We start from the raw sequence: 20,273 nt of genomic DNA, 5'->3' as shown, positions 1-20,273 counted from the left end.
ATTCATGTCTGTATGTGTATAGAAAAAGCCCTGGAAGACCACTCACCTGATCGTGATAATTGATAATGGTCACTAGGGCTTACCCTTCTCACTTCTATGCTAATTTTCTTAAATTTATTTTTTTAAAATAAAAAGCACATATTACTGTGTAACTTCAAAAATATGTTCAATTAAAGATGGACATTATGGTGTTAAGAGTTGTAGAATGAAAGCTGTGATCAAAGAACATGATTTAAGCTGAGTTTTCAAGGTCAGATGCAATCAAATGTGAACTACTCTGCTGGCGGTTTTTTAAAAAAATAAATTTATTTATTTATTTATTTTTGGCTGTGTTGGGTCTTCGTTGCTGCGCGGGGGCCTTCTCTAGTTGCTGCGAGCGGGGGCTACTCTTCGTCCGAGCCAGGGCTTCTCATTGTGGTGGCTTCTCTTGTTGGGGAGCACGGGCTCTAGGCGCGCGGGCTTCAGTAGTTGTGGCTCGTGGGCTCTAGAGCGCAGGCTCAGTAGTTGTGGCACAGGGGCTTAGTTGCTCCACGGCATGTGGGATCTTCCCGGACTAGGGCTTGAACCCGTGTCCCCTGCATTGGCAGGCGGATTCTTAACCACTGCGCCACCAGGAAAGCCCTCTGCTGGCGTTTTATAGTCCCAGGAGGGCACTAAGGGAAGCACTTGCCTATACCGGTTATTTAGTCTCTCTTCAGGTGATTGTGCCTAAATTCAAATAACCAGTAAAGATAAGAATACCTGGCATTTGTTCAGAATGTTTATTTCCAGACCACTTTCTGCTGCCTACTGACAGTTTTCCCTGGCTAAACAAAATTAAAATATTTCCTCATTCAGTCATATCCCAATTTCCAATTGATATAGTGAAATCCATTTCAATGCTCTCCCATGTTTTATTTTTATGTGCTGGGGGTTTTGGCCTTTAGTATTTTAATACAATTGCTAGCTTTAGTGTTGTTCTTGTGGAACATGGGTTTGGAATTAGCTGAATTAGGGTTTGAACACTGAACCCAGGGTTTGAAACCACTGCTTCAAGTTCACTGTGACCTTAAACAAGATACTTTCGCCCTGGCCAGCCTGTTTCCATAACTCAAGTTGGAGGTCATAGTCGCCTCACAAGGACTAAGTGATTTGTTGAATTTGCTGATGCAGTGAGATAACGAATGTAACGTGCTGGCCTCAGAGCATTAAACAAAATAAATCCTATTACCTTCTCCTTCTTTCTCTTCCTTTGAAAAGTGATGGGCAATGCAAACTATGTGTAGCTGGGACCTGGACTTGGGTTTTGAATACACACTATGCCACTTAACCAGCTGTATGACTTGAGGGTGTTGCTTAACCTCATCGGGCCTCAGTTTTCCCATCTGCAGGAGCGAGATAATTATAGCTCCTACTGCACAGGGTTGTTGTGAGAATTAGAGCAGTGAGTGAAGTATAAGTATTTCCTCATCCTTTGCCTTTTTTCTTTCTGCCTCTTTCTCTTGTTTGATGTACCATGTATTTCTCCTCTCAGGTTTCAATAAGGTTTCTGCCTTATTGTTCTCCTTGGAAACCCACAATTTGCTGTTTCATTCTACTGAAATTCTAACGTGTTCCAAGCTTGAGTTCTTAACAAGCCTAGCTTAATTTCTTTTGAGTTTTCAGTGTGGGCCAGAGGAGTGTGCCTTAGCTCTGTGGTGTGGTAACATGAACACAAGCCCAGGTTTAAATCTCCTTTCTGCCACTTATGAACTCTGGGCTTTGGGGGAAATTACTTCACCTCTCTGGTTAAGTAACTCAGAAGTTTCTCGATCTGTAAAGTGGGAATGCTTTTCCAGTTGCCTGGGAGGATTAGATAAGATTAAGCACTTGGCCTGTAGTAGGGGCTCAATCAATGTTCGTCTTATTCCTTTTTCTTTTTCTTCTTCTTGTTTCTACCTCTTATTTTGGAGAAGCAACCTGGCCTCACACAAGTGGTCCTCAAGCCAAGCAGCACACTAGCCTCACCTGGGAGAGTTTTTGAACCAAAAGGAGGCGCTGGCTCCACCCCACAGAGTCTGATTCAACGAGCCTGGGGAGGGCGCAGCACTGGTCGGTTGTTGTGTTGTTGTTATTATGTTTAATGGTCTCCAGATGTTTCTAGAGTGGCACTAAATGAGGCAGAGGACACTGGTCTATCAAGGAGGGCAGGGTCGACCACTCACCAGCGACTCCCACGCACTTCTCTGGGGCTCATTTCCTCAAGTAGGCTTGTGAAAATTCAGTTAATCAACGTACGTAAAAATCGCAGAACGCCGTGTCTGACGCATACTTCACATGTTTTTCAAGGATGTGAAAGAGGAAGCATGATGAAGGAAAAAAATCAGTCCTCGTAAATTCTACCAGTAGAGGATGACTTGTAAGAGTTGGCCCCAGGAGGCAATGTGACAACATTGAACTTGAGGTTCCATGTCTTGCGTAGACTGTGCCTGACTCTCTTCCCACATCTATTTTGTAGCTACGTTAGCCCAGATAGAGGATTGAGGTGTCCAGGGTCAGCCAGGTTGCTGGTTATGAAGCAGAGCCAAAGCCCAGCGCCAATTTGTGGCCAGCCCTCTGCTCTTATGCAGATAACCTGATGCTGGGTGACCTTGCCTCGTTCCATTGATTTTTCCCAGTAGTTAAACCGCAAGCGATCAATGAGAGAATGATCCACAAACAGGCATTTTACCCAGCGCCATTTCAAGAGAAGTCTGTTTCTCTGGCTTCAGTAGCCTCTCAAATCGTAGGTCTGTAGGTAGCTTATTTCCCTTCTCCTTCCAAAGATGATGGTTAATCATTAGACCAGATTCCTCTCCATCTCCTCCTTCTGCAGTTCTCTTTAAAGTAGTTCCCGTTTGAGTTCAGTTGGAATTTGAGGCAGGAAGAGCAAAGTAAACTTTGCTTTTGTAAAAGCCAAGTTTAAAAGCTGAACATTTTTTTTTTTTAATTTATTTATTTATGGCTGTGTTGGGTCTTCGTTTCTGTGCGAGGGCTCTTTCTAGTTGCGGCAAGCGGGGGGCCACTCTTCATCGCGGTGCGCGGGCCTCGCACTATCGCGGCCTCTCTTGTTGCGGAGCACAGGCTCCAGACGCGCAGGCTCAGTAATTGTGGCTCACGGGCCTAGTTGCTCCGCGGCATGTGGAATCCTCCCAGACCAGGGCTCGAACCCGTGTCCCCTGCATTGGCAGGCAGACTCTCAACCACTGCGCCACCAGGGAAGCCCAAAAGCTGAACATTTTAATTTCCCAACTGAACAGAGTAAAAGTAAAATGAGGGCCAAACTGTTGCTACCATAGTAAAATAATGCATTTTTTCATAAACCTTTAAGAAAGCTCATTTCACAACTGATTCAAGTCAATAGAGATTTGTTGGTTGGTTGATAAAATATCACCAGGACCATTTTGAGCCTTAGCTCAAAGTGAAACATTTTCTAGTTACTATAGTCTTTACCGCAATCACCCTAAGGTTATCTTATAGTGCGGTCTACTGAACTACACCTCTGGAATTTCCCGAACACAATGCATTCTTGAGATACCATATATTTAGATAGTCGATAATGCTGTTAGCCTTACTGCGCTATCTCAAGCAGGAACTTTAAAGCGGCTTTGCAAAAATCTGTAGCTCTTCTACCTCACCCTCAGCCTCACCCCAGATATAAACACGCAAGCCCTCACAGCTGCTCGCCTCCCTCTTCCTCAGGTAGCTGGCTTAGTCTTTTGCTCAAGGAGTCTGAACTTGGCATTCCTGTTTGAGTGTCATCGGGACACCAAAAGCCAGTGCTCTCACGGAGGGCGCTCCTTGGCATTTGAGCCTGGCACTTCAACTCTCAGTGGGGGCTTATCACTTTTCTAACCCTGCATCAAAACTTCTTGTGGATTCTAAGAAAATATCTATCCTCGGAAGCCTGTTCCTAAGGTAATGGTCTCTGTAGAGGAAGGGGAAGCCAGGCCTGGCTCCTGGTGCGTGGATGGAGAAGGTGGAGGTGATGGGCACAGTCAGGAGTCTCCCCTCTCCCGGGGGCAGTGTTTAATGTCTGTCCACCCCGACAGACGATGTTTGAGCTATAGCCTGATCATACCATTCGGTGTTTATGGTATTTAACGATGCATCATTTGACAACATTTATCACTCCCCTGTAGCCTCTACAAATGTTTAAGGGCCACACGTGCAGGTGTTGTGCTCAGCACTGGAAATGCACAGACATGGTACTTGGTGCTCCCCCCAAGTTTACAGCCGTATGTTTTCCATGGGATGATGATGACGACGATGATGGTAATTATCATCATCTTTTGGTCTTTTCCAGCCTCTCTGACTCTTCCTTCTCAGCTTCCAAAGAACCCTTTCCCTCTACTGGATCCTTCAGCACTGGTCCCCCTGGGTGCCATCATAGTCTTCTTTCTCCACACGGTCTCCCTTGTGTGATTGAACTCACACCTGGAGCTTTAAATACCACTTTAAGCAGATGACTTCCAATTTTGTATTTCAAGATTAGACCCCTATAATCACAGGCTTGTATTTCTTTTCTTGTTTTTGCTGCACTGCATAGCTTGTGGGATCTTAGTTCCCTGACCAGGGATTGAACCCAGGCCCTCGGCAGTGAGCGAGCAGAGTCCTAACCACTGGACTGCCAGGGAATTCCCCACAGGCTTGTATTTCTAGTTGCTTTTTAGATATCTCCATTTGGTGGTCTCACAGATATATTCATCTTGAAATGTTCAAACCTTATACTCATTACATTCCCCACAAATCTGTTCCTTCCCCCTTTTATTTCCTGTGCCAGTAAATGGTACTATCATTCTCTCACCCACTAGGTTTAGGTGTCTCCTTCACAAGTCAAATCCAATCAGTTACAACCTCCCCTTGACTCTACCTCCTTCATGCTTTTTAGATTTGCCCCAACATTCTTCATCCATTGCTACTGTTCTAGTTGACACTTCTTATTTATCTTCTAGAATCTAGAGCATTGCCACACTGACTACCACCAATTTAATTCTACATATGGTCTTCCAGGCAATTTTTTCTAAAATTTAAATCCTGCCATATCACTTCCCTGCTAACAATCATCCGATGCCTTCTCTTTGCTTATTAGTCGAGTCCAAATCCTTAGGATGATTACAAATCACTTTCCAATCTGTTCCCCAACTGTCCTTCCAGGTTAATCTCCGACAATGGTCTGCCACAAAGCCAACATTCTAGCTTCCCTGAGCTATTCACCTGCTTGTATATTACCAGGTACACCCGCTTTCCTACTCCTCTGTGTCAAGTTCCTTTGTCTGGAATGTCCTTCCCCCTCTTGCTCACCTGGAGAAAGCCCACTTCATCATGCCTGAAACCCAGCTCATGTCTCTTTCTCCCAAACAGTCCCTAAATTCCCCAGACAAACCAAGGCCTTTTTCCAAGTGTTCCTAGAGGTCCCTAGGGGATCCTGCTATAATAATACTTTCCACACTGTAGTATTTATTTGTTTCTCCCTCTAGATTGTATGCCTTGAAGGCAGGTATCAATGTATTATTTATTTTTGAATCTTAGTCTCAGCACCTAGCATCCAACAAATATTTGTTGAATGAATGAAAAATTGATGCTTAGGTGAAAAATTTAAAATGAAATTTACTAAACCTTATTCTTAAGAGGTAAAAGTGACTCAAGAGAGACCACTTGTGATTCCCACCCTATATCTTACAGAGATCGATGATGCCAGGCACAGGCCACGAAGGTGTGGAAGAAGTTTCTGATTTGAACCAGATCCATGATGTTTGCGACCTTAAGGCCTTTTTCCTGAACTGGGAAGAAACATGGCAGGGTTTACTTGAAAAAAATTTCTTTTAACCTGCTTTCCTTCATTTGTAATTTTTCCTAATCTTAACTACTTTAAGATTATCCAGTCCCCCTCAATAAAAACTGATAACTGCCACCAAATAAATTAAAGATGAGAAAACTAAAAATAAATGTAGAAACTATGAATGAAGATCAAAGTGGGCCATGTATCTAAATGGATTTCACTGCTTGATTTGGGGGATGGGTTAATAAAGATGTTAATAGTAACTCCCAGGAGCTGTTGCCGTGCTCCAGAAGTGGGACGGCAATGCGCCTGATGGTGGTTCATAGATTCGGTGAACATCTTGACTTCATTACCTGAAGCAGGAGGGGTTGCCTGCTGGAGTCCCAGGGCGGGAGCTCCACTCACATTACACTTCAGAAACATGTCACCAAGCTCACAGATTCTAAAAGCAAGTCTGGGTTAAAGGACATAATCATTTGGGAATGAACTTGGAAAAGTGTTATTGGCTGATGCCAGCCTAGGGCATTGTTTTATTACCAAATTATATTTGCCCTTGGAAGGTACTGTGGAATTACCTATGAGCACCAACTTGGAGTTCACCAGGCTGGATATTCTGGGTCACCGCCTTCCTGGCCAGGTGACCCTGGGCAAGACACATACCTCCCCAAGCCTTAGCTCTCTCGTCTATAAAGTAGGAATGATAACGTTGCCCCTGTTGGATAGAGCTGCTGTGAATCCAAGTAGTATGATGTATGAAAAGTGCCTAATTCATAGTTAGTGCTCAATAAATGACCGTTATTTTACCCAGCAATAAGGTGAATAATAACTTACATGTACTTTCTTGGCAAAGCAGGCAGAACAAGGATTATTAGTCCAGAAGGTGCTAAAACCTGGAACTAGAACCCAGGTGGCCATTGAGTTCATCTAACAAATATCTATTTACTATTAGGTGCCAGTTATGGGGGCAGGTGTAAAATACTAGAAACACTGGAAGTGGTCAGGTTTGCTTTGTAGAAAACCTCAGCACTCTTTCCACTGTACCATGCTTTGGGTGAAACCAACAATGACAACATGACTACTGTCTGTGATTTAGTGGCCCTTACTGGACACCATTATGTAGATAATAAGGGTTCTCCTGGGGAAGAGCCCTGTGGCCACAGCGTGGGCAGGCATCTCACAGCAGTTTAGGATAGGCAGCAGAAAGGAGCCTTCACCAGAAGGGACAGCTTTAACAGGCTCTCAAACTGACTCAGGTAGGTGTTTGAAAACTGCAGATCAGCTCTTAGGGTATGTGAATTCAGGCAGTGTTTAGGCCCAAGCAAGGAAAAAGTCAGTTCTGGCCTAGGTGGTGTGCCTGACATCTATAAGGAAGCCAAGAATTCTAAGGGAGCTAAACAGAAAGAAACAGACATTGCATCAGCTCTCACACAACTACCATTGAGTCTGAACCCTGGTGAGTCACTGAGCAGCTGAATGAACTTCCACCCTGCATAAAGAAAAAGGATGGGAACTAACTTTTATTGGGCATTGCCTAAAAGTTAGGCACTGTGGATGTTAACTATCGTTTTATAATATATACATATATCAAATCATTATGTTGTCTGCAAAATGAGACAGAGGGACATAACATGGTTAACAGAAGGAGAACAAGGTTTGCTGTAGACTGACCCATGTCCAACCTAGGAAATGCCTCTGTGTGGAACTGGGAGAAAGCCTCTGTTTCCTCAGGTGTAAAACTGTGCTACTCCAACCAGCATGGACCCTAGCAGACAGTATAAGGATTAGCTATGTATGTCCTGTGCCTGGCACACAGGGGACACTTTTTAAATGATAGGATTGCTCCCATTTTGCAGATTAGGGAGCTGGGAAAGAAATAACTTCCTCAAGTACCCCCAGAGAGTACAAGGTGGAGTGTGGATCTGCAGCTCCATGAATTGATGCCAATAATTAAAACCTCTCTTATCAGTATCCTTTCCCTTAGTTCAGCCCACTGAGTAACTCACTTGGCTAATAGCTCATTCTATTGAGTGGATGCTTAGATTGTGTTCACAGCAGGCACACAAAGACACACTCAGAACTCTTTGAGCCCAAAGCGTGGTAGCTCTATGTAATCCCAACATAGACAAGGATCATTTTAGATTTTTAATTATCATCTGTCCTATAATGATGACAGATGAAGCGAAGCTCTCACACTGGATTTCAGGTCAAAATAAAACGTTCCCAGGGTAAGGCTAGATTGCTGTATTGTGAGCCTGTCTGACGCCAGTATTCCGCCCCCATTATTTCTTGCTTCCACCTGGTGGTCAAAAGTTGAAAAAGCAGGCGTACTGAAAATAACTAGGTGTCAGCAGGATCCATTTGCCTATCGTTTATAGGACATCTGAATCTGGGTCGCTGCAGGGCTTTTAGTACTGCTTTCCTGCCTTTTGATTTCTACCAAGTTCCTCCAGTGGAAAATCTTTCCATGTGCAGTGTTCTGTCCTGGGGCTGAAAGGACCAGGATAATCCCGGATGCTTCCCTGCAGCTGAGCTCATGTCACACATCAGGCATGATTTTCAGCAGATATTTCTTTAAAAGTTTGAAGGCCTCGGTGGACTCTATTCCCTTCTCAACGGGAACAGGCATCAAAGAGACGGAAATAAAATGCTTTGCACTCACATCAGGAACTAATTGCCAATTTGGCAAATGCATTGACTAATGTCATGCACTGTTATTTCTAAATCCTCTCCTGTCCTTGACCCCCAGTATCTAGATGTAAACTTGGGACCATTAGTGGAGAAGGATAAAGTCTTCTGGTGCCTCAAATGGAATTGAGAGGGATTTAAACTAGGCGCTTTTGAGTGTGGTGAAATGAACCCAGCAGTACATTAATGCTAGGATTTGAGCTCACACAGCATGAGTGCTTTCAAAAACCGTGTTTAAGGAAGCAAACAGAGCCACGACAGACCCTTTCAGTGGAGCAAAAGGAGTTGGATGAAACAATCAATGACACATTAAAAAACCACAACTGGGCTGCAATCATGTGGGCAGAAAAAAAAGTTTTTATCACAGGATCTTTGCATCTAATGAGATGGTGCCTGGACAACCTCCAGAGGGGTAAGGCCTCTGTTTACTTTAGCTGAGAAATGTCTAAATATTTAGTTGGTTCTCTTAAAAGCCTTACACCAGTCTGTAGCAAACTGGTCTTTAAGGTATGATCTTACTGGGTCTATATTGCCATTGGGAGAGCTATTTAAAGGGAATTTGGAAAAGTCAGAAGATATTACCACTGAAGGTGCAAATGTTAACTTTGTTTTTCCCCCTCTCAAAATTAACTCTTTTTAATGTCCTCCAAATATTTAGCTTAGGACCAATACCTTGCCAGTCAATACTTTCTCTTAATTCATCCTAAATGGTTCTCTACTTCTTACATACACTTTATTCTTATTGGTTCCAGTTGGGCCCGAAGTGCTTGAGGCTAAAAAGGGGAGGGACTCCTGAGCGCATTTTCTTGGGAGCGGGAGGGGAAGCCAAGAGGGCTGAGAGAGCTTTGTAAAAATGTCTATGGGGTCCACCCTTTAAATTCACACTACTGTCATGTATCGGCAGATTTCAGTCAAGACCAATATCCAGTTTGCTCTAAGCTTCTGGGATCCTCTGTGTCACAGACACAGTGCACCCCAGATATGGCATCAGTTGGGGCTTTAACCTTTTTAGACTTTCCGATAGTAGAATCCCCTCCAGCATGCCTTCTTTATTATTGCTTCCTGTGGACTCTCACTAAGGATCACCGAACTGCTCCCCTCCCCCGCTGCAGGAGGCCAGCACAGACCCTGTTCCGCCAGTTTGATGAATGTGTCTTGGCTAATTGTGTGCAAGATGGCAGGCCTTTAGCAAGTGTGACCAGTTTATTGTTCAGCCAATCACAGGCGCCTCAGTTAGCATGTGAAAAGGGGGTGTGTTGCCGGGGAGGGTGAGTGTTCTGGCGGCTGAGTCAAAGGAGGAGCGTTTTGGGGGGTCACAGAGCAACACCCACTTCTTTGAGGGGATGTTACTATGCTCTACTAAACCTGTAAACCTCTTACTCAAAGCACTTTTTTTCTCTTCCCTGTTTTTTCAAGGAGATCTTTTTTTCCCATGGTGCAAGCAAGGCAAGACACTGGCTACTCTACAGATGGAGCTCACGTTCCAGGGTTTTTAATATTTCACTTTTATATTTCTGTTAGAGAATGATCCTGCTGAGAGTGTGGGAGTCCGTGCTCGTCAGAACCCCCTCACTGACACTTGGATATATTGCTCTGAAAGCTATCCCAGGAGAAAAGATTAAACAAAAAAAAGCCTACTTTTCAAAGCCTACTTCTCAATCTGCCCACATCAAAATAAGACAACTGGCCCTTTGAAGTGGAAGACACAAGAGTTCTCAGCCAGCTTGCTTAAAGCAGGGGGTGGGGCTGGGGGAGATAAGGAAGGAAGGAAAGAAGGAAGGGAGGAAAGAAAGAAAGAAAGAAAGAAAGAAAGAAAGAAGGAAGGAAGGAAGGAAGGAAGGAAGGAAGGAAGGAAGGAAGGAAGGAAGGAAGGAAGGAAGGAAGGAAGGAAAGACCAGTGTCTAAAATTATATACCTTTCTTCCTTCACCCAGATTTAATCAGGCACAAGAGTCTGAATTGATGGTGAGAAAACTTACAGCCCTGCTCATCAGCACCCCAAGAAAACAGGTAACTGGTCAGAGGAACCTGTCCAGCGGGGTCAGCACCAGGTGTTTTTTTAAAACCTGTACAAACAGAAACTGTGTTGTTCATACATAGTCGAGACAAGACCTGGTAAGGGCAGCGTGGGCACAGATGGCCACTGGATGGTTCCCTAAGTTCTGAGCTCTCCAGCTCCCTCAAAGTTGTTGTGCAGCTGAATTCAAAGTTTGGGGGCTCTAAGAGTGAAAAGGAGAGGAATGAAAATCTCATCAAGAATGGTGTTAACAGTTCTCCTCTGTGACATTTTACTGGCTCCCGTCCCCTCTTCTGGTCCCTTAATCACTGGAGCTCAAGTCCCTGGAAGCAACAGCAATAGCTCAGGGATGGGGGTGGGTGGGAGGCGGCTCGAAGGGACTTCTTAATTCATATAAGGGGATGTTCCTGGAACACGGATGTGGGTGGCTGTTTTAAAACATAGTCCTTGCGATTGAGTTATCAATAGTACTGACCCCATGCCCAAGATATGCTGGACTTTTAAGATTTACAAGTAAAAGTTGAGACATCTTGGCTGTGACTAAGGTTACAACGCCCTTCCCTTCGTAAGCCTAGCCTGGCCCACAGCTATACACTGCCCAAGCCGGTGGAAGTGGGGCTCACAAATGAGCACACCCCCCCCCCCCATAAGGAGAGCTGGTGAAAGAGTGTGGATGAATGAATACAAACCCAACCTCTTAGAGATCCATGAATGTGCTGAATTCATCTATGCAGACCCAGCACATTACACAGTGCCTGGCAGATAGTAGGTGCTCAGAAATTTTTGACTTATTTGAATTAAATTGAATCCTTACTAGAAAAACAATGCAAAGTATGAACCCTATTGATGTTGGGGCTGGAGAATTCTCTTCATAAATAAAAAATTGCATATTACTTTGAAATGACAGCAAAATAAAAAATGCAACATATTTCTCGATGTTTTATTGGAACCCAGTTATCTTATTTAGTACAGAATCTGGCAGGGAAGCAAGTTTCTATCATTATTGTTCTCATCAAGGATCACTGTTTATTGCCTGAATCAACCTGAAACCCAAACATTTCAAGTTTGGGGGAACAGCATATGCTCACCATGGCAGCTTTGTATTGAGATCATTCAAATTGTTTTCTACAACCCATCTGTGACCCTAAACTTCTGCTTGCATCCATGTTAGGAAGCTGAGGGGTCCCATTTCACTCAGAGAGTGAAAGGGAAAAGGCGTTATTCCAAGCCCTGCGGCGAGAGGGTGGCATTTTTCTCAAGTAGTAAACTCAAGCAAAATCATTAGAAATGATAAACTATTTGGAAATGATCCGAACACCATTTAGCAATGCATACAGGTCATTCACAAAGCAGCTGAAATGACTTTACAGTTGGTCTTTAGCTGGTGTAGGTTTTCCACAATCCTGGTCAGTTCAAGATGCCTGAACCCTATGTAGAGCTGTTTGAGCAAAACTATTAGATGCTGGAGAAAAAATTAAAAAATTCCCATCCTCCTATGTCTTTTGTTTTCCATTTAAATTGTCTTTGAAATCTCCTTACAATTTCTTGCTCTCATAAAACCCTTCCAGGATAACCTCATACCAAAGTTAGTAATGACAACAATTTGGGGCAATTCCATTTTTAGTTACGGGACAACGGAATAATATAGAGACTGGAAAATCACACTTGGGCCACATTCTCCCTAATTTGTACATATTTACCTCCCCTTTAATCCTTCCTGCAAGAGTCCAGCTCTGGTATGGCCATTACTTGCTTCTCAGCCTCTGATATGGTCCTTCAGCTTATAGCTCATTGCTTGTCTCCTCTCTTCTGTCTCAACATCCTTAATGTGACAACTGGGTAATCTGACCTCTCTGGCATGTCCTTGGGACCATTCCTCAAAGACATCCCCCATGGCAACACTTCTACCCCCAGGAGCCAGTATTGGAGGACAAAATGTGTGACAGAAAATGACCAAGTGTTAGGTTTGGAGACAATGGATGAACTCTGATACAATCTAGAGACATGTTACCTGGCCTGTCCTAGGCCCAGTGAGCCTCTACTTCCCCACTATTGTATTAGCTTTCCTTTTATACTTTATGCGATACAATAACCTAGCAAATAAACTCAATGATAGTCACTGGGCTCAAAAATGAGACCATCTTTTGAGTTGTCCTTTTAAGCCATTGGATATTTGGAAATGGTTGTGGAATCCACAGTAACAGTCATTCCAGATTGTTATTCAGCTTGTTACTTGTGTTTTACAGAGTTGGAGAACTGATCTAACCTCAACTACTATTTCAATGATGTCCTCCTCGTAAAAAGATTAGTCAGGGAATATGAGTCTAAAAATCTGTCTAGAGCTATCTACACTGTTAACAATTAAAGAAGGACACCCTGTTTGTGTGGCCAGTGCTCTCACACTGCTAATTCTCAGAGCTTTCAGAAGCTCAAGTCAATGTTACCTGGATTGTAGTTAGGTAGCTTGGAAACTCCAGGCCAGTTATCCTCCGTAGGGACTCCCAGCACCTATAGAAAGCCAAAGAAAGACAAAGAAAGATGAGGGGGAGATGAGGTAGATGGAGCAGGTATGGAGACATGAAGGACACATCAGGGAGGAAGAGGGAAGAAATGAATGTATGTCACATTATGCCAGCTGATGTGTAAAAGAAAGAAACTTTAGTGTTTCCAGCATTTGCACTTTCATGGGCAAAACTGCAGTGTATTTCTACAGTCCTATGTGTCAACATGACTGGGCTAAAGGATGCCGGAGATAGCCGGTAAAACATTATGTCTGGGGTGTCTGTGAGGGTGTTTCTGGAAGAGATTAGTATTTGAATCAGTAGACTGAATAAAGAGATTGGCCCTCACCAATCTGGGTGGCATCATCCAATTGGTAGAGGACCTGAATAGAACAAAAAGGTGGAGGAAGGGCAAATTTTCTCTCTTTTCTTGAGCTGGGACATCGTCTTCTCCTGCCTTTGGACATTGGAGCTCCTAGTTCTCTGGCCTTCAGATTCTGGGACTTAAACCAGTGGTCCCCTTAGACTGAATTATACCACCAGCTTTCCTGGTTCTCCAGTTTGCAGAGGACATATCTCAGCCTCCATGAAATCACATGAGCCAATTCCCATAATAAATCACAAGAGATATACACACACACACACACACACACACACACAAATACATACATATCTCCTATTAGTTCTGTTTCTCTGGAGAACTCTGACTAATACAGATCATATAACCTTGCTTAAAGTCATATTCTCATCCCAAAATATCTACAGACATACCTCAGAGATATTATGGGTTTGGTACTACAATAAAGCTAATATTGTAGTAGAGTGAGTCACACAAATTTTCGGTTTCCTGGTGCATATAAAAAGTTATGTTTACACTATACTATGGTCTATTAAGTGTGTAACAGAGCAATGCACATACCTTAATTTAAAAAAACAATGTACATACCTTAATTTAAAAATGTTTTCTCACTAAAAAGTGCTAACCATCATCTGACAGCGCAGGGTTGCCACAAACCTTCAATTTGTTAAAAAAAAAAAAAAAAAGCAATGTCTGCAAAGTGCTATAAAGTGAAGCACAATAAAATGAGGTATGTCTGCTGTACTGCATGATCACCATACATTAGGAAGCTGCATTGGGAGTTAGGAATATAAAAAGACAGGAGTGGTAAAGTGTCCCTTTGCCTTACATCAGATGACTGTATTTATATATATATGTCTCAACAGGAGACACTTGACAGTTTAAATTATGCCTCAGCATGGGCATTCAGCTGTTCCCCGATGTGCTCAAATTAAAAAGGATTCAGATTGCTGACCTTTAAGCGGTGGAATGTTGGCTAAAAATGATCCCAAACCTAACTCTAGTCTTTTCTACCAAATTCATCTCATCTGCTTGTTTTCCCTGTGGCCCAGCAGCTTGGAATATGGTATTTGGTTTTTAACTGGTGGATAGTAATATTAACAACATCACTTGAAAAAGAGCTCACTTGTGCTTTGGATTACCAAATTGAAGCTTTAGTTTTTAATTACTATGAAAAGTCTTTTGGAGTATAAAGACAAACACTTCAGATTTTAGATGGTGCTGTTACTGTGAGTTCCCTTGTAGGCAAAATCTTACCATTCTTTTAAGATAATCATAAAAGCCCAATGTCAGTTATATCTAGGAGCCAGAATAATATTGTTTTTGTCAAATATTAATAAAACACTAGTAGTTTTCATACACCACTACAATATAACTCTTCTTAGAAGCATATCTCAGTACAAGTCTTTATAGAAGCATCTCTCATAGAAAAAGCCTAGTGAATCCATTTGTAAAATGCTGGATACAGATGCTGGCCCAATTGTTATGGCAGGAAGTCAATTGCCCAACAATGGCTGATAATAATCAATGAGGAATTCAGAAGGCTCTTAATATTTACCAGCTTGCTGACTAGGACTCTAGCCGAGAAGTACACTTTGTGGTGTCTGTTAAGCTTGTCCTCAAACAAAAGACGCTGAAGCGCCATTTTCCCTCACATAATAAAAAAATTAAGCCACCCAGTAGAAGCTTCTTTCTTTGATCTATTCCCTAAACAAACTGAAAAGCTACTGAGAGGATTACAGGCTTTTCCTAGCAGCCACCCTGAGCCGGAGGAAACACTAAGAATCCTGGAATCCATTTTGAAAAACCAACTGGACTAATTCTTCTTTTGTGGGAGAGGGCCAGAGGATGGGAAGCTAATTCTTCTTTGTTAACCTACCATCTTATGTATTTGCACAGATGTGCATGTAAACAAGTGGGTGGGATGATTCACATGTACCCCTACGTCTTCTGTTGCCTGGCAAAGCACAATGAAAGAAAGTAAAGATAATGAAGAGAAAGTGATAAAGGAAATAAATAACGACCATATCCATATTTTCACTAAGGTGAAAGTTACCAGAATTGTTGGTTACCTTGTATTATTGTGTAATTAAAGCCAGCAAAATGGGTACCAACAATTTTGGAATATTGTGCCAAAAGCTTTAAGCCTGAGATTTTAAAAGTTTAAACAAAAATTCAATATCCTTTATTTGGAAATTTGATGCTCAGTTTTTATTTGAAAGTTACTGAATTCATTTTCACTTGAGAAAATTACTAAATCTCCGCTTCACTGACTGGGAAACTGAAAACCAAAAATTGTTGATTTACTCCCTCCCTGAAGGCTCTTAAAAGGCAGCTAGTGAGTGCTGTGTTTGAAACCACAGTGGGCTGCAAGGGCTGTTTTCTGCCTTTGTTGGAATGGAAACTGAAGGCATTTTGATTAATGGCTTTAAAGTCTGCATCGTTTATTTTATTCTGATTTTAGAACCACATCTGGTATTATTTGCTAAAAATACTTATTGAAAGAATTAGATTTCTAAAAAATTGATTAAAAATCGATGACAGCCATTCAGATGTAAAAACACACACACACACGGAGGCATTTCAGAAAGATGGTAAAATAAAAATTCAGGACTTATTATTATGCCTTTATTCCTAAGTGTGAGATCTCAGAATAAATGTAAAGAAAAGTTGTGATTAGAGGTTGGGAGATGTAGACTAGACCATTGTTTTCAAAGAAGCAATTCCTACATCAAGTATCATAGAACCCGAAATAGACCACCTTTAGTAAAACACAACTCAGGAGCCATTTGTAATGTTTGAATTTCCAAGCTGCTTGGGATGTAGTAGTGTAAGAGATAACACACCGCTGAATGTGGTTCTCTCTTTGTCCTCAGAGCACGGAACTACAGATGTGGTAACAAAACTGTGGCCTCTACCTGCTTGGACAGAACCAGGCGGGAAAAGAGATGTAATGAATCTGACCTCTTGGTGCCCATAAAGGAGAACTAAGCAATATGGAACTATCTCCTGATCAGCACAGATGATTGGAAATCAACAATGAGCTATACAAGTCAATAAACCTGAGAAATAACCACGGGGCTTGTGGGGAGGGGACAATAAACAGAGAAGAATATTATGATTAAAAATGATAGAAGCTACAATATTCTCTTAACACTTTGTTCAAAGAGGTCACAAGTTCATGGAGTCAGAAAATCAAATATACTTTAAGATGCTAGAGACCCAGGGAGATAAATTATGAGACTTGCGTTACCACCTAACTTGAAGCTAGGGCTGGGTTCAGAACTCATGTCTACTAACACCAAGCCAGTGTTATTTCTAGTGTGTTTACTTGTTTTATATTTGTAATGAGTTGTCATAAATGTCAAAATAAAGTCCTTCTGATTTATTGCAGTGTGATAAGAATAATGGTAGACGTGAACATGGCTTCCTGGGCAGGACCTGTTGGACTCATTTGTTAAGACACATTTGTTTTGGCTGCATCACTCATGCTTTGGTACTTTATGTCCAGATACAAGTCCAAAATTTTCACTTACTGAATTACCTAAAACATCTTCAGATGGCCAGTGTCAGCCACTAAGACCAGTCCCGGAAACTTGAACCAATAACTAGAGAGCCATCAGATCCTGGGAAACGTCTAACTCATTCTTTCTGTCCTATGATTTCTAAGTGCTATGTTAAATGCAAAGAACTGTAAAATGATTGCTTTTAAGAACACGATCATTTAAAAATAGGAAGTAATGTAAAAAAATCAGTTTATATATAACTCTTCAAATATCCTAACAGCATACCTTATCTCAGTATTATAATTTTTATTAACTATCTATATATACATACATCTTTTTGCATCTATACATAGTTTACGTTTGTTTTACATATATTACACCCATCACCCCACCTAGACTGAACAACAGGTGAAAGCATAGATCATGCATTTTTCCTATTCTTTCCATTTTTCCATGCCTTGTAACATCTTATAAGATAATGAGTGTCCAATAAATATTGTGTCCTGATTTAATGGCTAGGAAAAACTTTTCAAATGTGTAAAAGATCACTGCAGGGTCTGGTCTAGGCAGTGCTTAGCTGAGCTTCCTCTAATGTGGACAAGAAGTAATATTAAGTGGGAGAACAGAACAATTAGGTGAACTATTAGGAAACGCCTGTTAACAGTTTGGTCACTGAAACATCTCTATGAAAATAATTTCTATGAGAGAGAAAGACAGCAAACATTTATCGAGCACTTATGGCACATGGGGCTTGTTATGCATTTGATCTTATGAAATTCTCACAGCAAGGTTAGAAAGTCATTATCGCTAGCCCCATTTAACAAATGAGGAGACTGAAGTTCAGAGGGACTACATAATTTGCACACGTTCGTCTCGCTAAAAAGTGGCTAGAATTCAAATGCTGGTCTTCGACTCTAAAGCCATTAATTACATTAGGCTGCCTCCAGTTTAGATGATGATATCATCCAGTGATACTTTTTGAAGGTAGCAGTTCTTGGTCTTGCAGGGGAGTTTTGAGAAAAAAAAAACTTTTGGCTTGAAAATTTTTGTTTTTTTTATTTTTTTTATTTATTTTTGGCTGTGTTGGATCCTCGCTTCTGTGCGAGGGCTCTCCCCAGCCGCGGCAAGCGGGGGCCACTCCTCACCGCGATGCGCAGGCCTCTCACTATCGCGGCCTCTCTTGTTGCGGAGCACAGGCTCAGCAGTTGTGGCTCACGGGCCCAGTTGCTCCGCGGCACGCGGGATCCTCCCAGACCAGGGCCCGAACCCGTGTCCCCCGCACTGGCAGGCAGACTCTCAACCACTGCGCCACCAGAGAAGCCCGAAAAATGTTTTTATTTTTAGTTTGTGAATGCGTCCCAGTTTTTCCTATGTTCCTCCATAATATCCTCAATGTTTCCAAAAGAAAGCTTAATGGCAGTGATTAATCTCTATAAAATGTCTTAATTTCACAAAGGACATTTTATTTTATTTTGACATTCACAAAGCACAATGTTTTCTGGGTCATGAATCTGTAGCACTAGACTGGTTTGCACAGAATATCTTCATAAAGGTGAGCCATTGACCCTCCAGACACTAGCAACTAACTCTTCCCTTTTCCTAAATGTTCCCTGAGGATTTTCCTCACCTTCATGTGTGTATTAAAGATAAACTCAGCTTTCTTTTTTAAATAAATGAAGGACTCCACGGTGGAGACACAATTCGAAAATGAGGCTTTTATACCATTCCTGGAAAGGCAAAATATTTGGGGCCACTGAATCAAAATCATAAAGAAGTTTGAGAAAAGCCAAGTTTCCTCACCTGCACACAAAAATCCCACTCTGCAATATTTCCCAAGATACCTGATTGGGAAGCTGTTAGCAAGTATGCTCTAGATGCCTGCTTGAAGCAAGCAAACTTGAAAGGGAGCAGAATCCAGGATACAAGCGATACCCTCCCCCCACCCCAGTTTAAAGCACTTGACACATGCTGCAATATGGATGGATCTTGAAAACATTACACTAAGTGAAATAAGCCAAACACAAAGAACAAATCCTGTTAAGATTCTACTTATAGGGCTTCCCTGGTGGCGCAGTGGTTGAGAATCTGCCTGCCAATGCAGGGGACACGGGTTCGAGCCCTGGTCTGGGAAGATCCCACATGCCGCAGAGCAACTAGACCCGTGAGCCACAACTACTGAGCCTGTGCGACTGGAGCCTGTGCTCCGCAACAAGAGAGGCCGCGATAGTGAGAGGCCCGCGCACCGCAATGAAGAGTGCCCCTGCTTGCCACAACTAGAGAAAGCCCTCGCACAGAAACAAAGACCCAACACAGCCAAAAAAAAAAAAAAAAAAAAAAGATTCTACTTATATGAAAACCTAGAATGGGCAAATTCATGGAGACAGAAGGTCAATGAGAGGTTACCAGGGGCTGGGGGCAGGGAAAATGGGGAGCTGGTTGAGTGGATACAGAGCTTCTGTTTGGGATGATGAAAAAGTTTTGGAAATGGATGGTGGTGATGGTTGCACGGCAATGTGAATGCATTTAATGCTATGAACTGTACTCTTAAAAATGGTTAGAATGGTAAATTTTATGCTATATATATTTAACCACAATTTAAAAATCATCAAAAAAAAGACAGCAATATATAAATGACTATAGTACATGGCATATAAGCTACCAGGGACATAAAAATGAAGTACATAATGGTGCAAATGAGGGAGGGATAAATAATGAATAAAGAAATGGAAGCCCACACACAAAAGCACCCTGTTACCTTAGGAATCTGGTTTTGGAGACGCATGATACACAGCATACTTCTCTCACACTAACACGGGAAGCCTTTGTTTTATCAGGGTTCTATGAAAATTCAGTGCCTTGTCTTCAGTTGACAAAGATCCGGGGCCAAATATATGGAAGACTTAGAGCTGGGAGTGGCAGAGCAGGGTTGTGTTTAATTAGTAATGGCAGAAATTGCCCTGGGAGGTTGAGACAATAATCACCGGGAGCAAGTGGATTCATGGGCTGCCATGGGACAACGGGGAGTTCCTGACCACTCGTTCCCAAGGTGCTTATGCCCCTGGCAAATACCACAGTTTCCACAACCCTTAAAATACGGCTCACTCTCTCAAAGCAGATGGACTGCTTCGTTTGTCTCTAAGGAAAATTTGGTTCAAAGTTTGTAATGCATATTTTTTTTCTTCCTAAGAGGAATTCTTCTCTTACCTTCCAGATCTTCTCCAGCTGTTCAAGGATGTTGGAAACCCCAGGAAACAAGGGTTGACCCTGGAACATTTCAATAAAGATGCAGCCTGCACCCCTAACAAAGAAATAAGAGTCAACACAATACTTTCAAGGAACCCATACATGGAAAACTGAACTACTAGCATTTCACCTCCCAAGAAATACTTTGAGGACAATTAGATAGGGGCCACATACTATGAAAAGTC

The 20,273-nt window shown here is 42.2% G+C and overlaps 1 protein-coding gene across 1 annotated transcript in view; it reads right to left on the bottom strand.

Moving 5' to 3' along the window:
- The window catches only part of CDK15 (cyclin dependent kinase 15), a 116,151-nt gene that overhangs the window by 21,855 nt on the left and 74,023 nt on the right, over positions 1-20,273 (bottom strand). Inside the window, exons 12-13 of the mRNA XM_082467205.1 lie at positions 20,050-20,143; positions 12,925-12,988 (exon numbers count right to left, since the gene is read on the bottom strand). Coding sequence (XP_082323331.1) covers positions 12,925-12,988; positions 20,050-20,143 — 158 coding nt within the window. The remainder of the gene's footprint in view (positions 1-12,924; positions 12,989-20,049; positions 20,144-20,273) is intronic.

Source organism: Balaenoptera physalus (genome assembly GCF_965194825.1).
Source record: "Balaenoptera physalus genome assembly, chromosome: 6".
NCBI lineage: Eukaryota > Metazoa > Chordata > Mammalia > Artiodactyla > Balaenopteridae > Balaenoptera > Balaenoptera physalus.
Note: the sequence above shows the minus strand (reverse complement) of the source record. Positions and strands in the feature narration are given on the sequence as shown.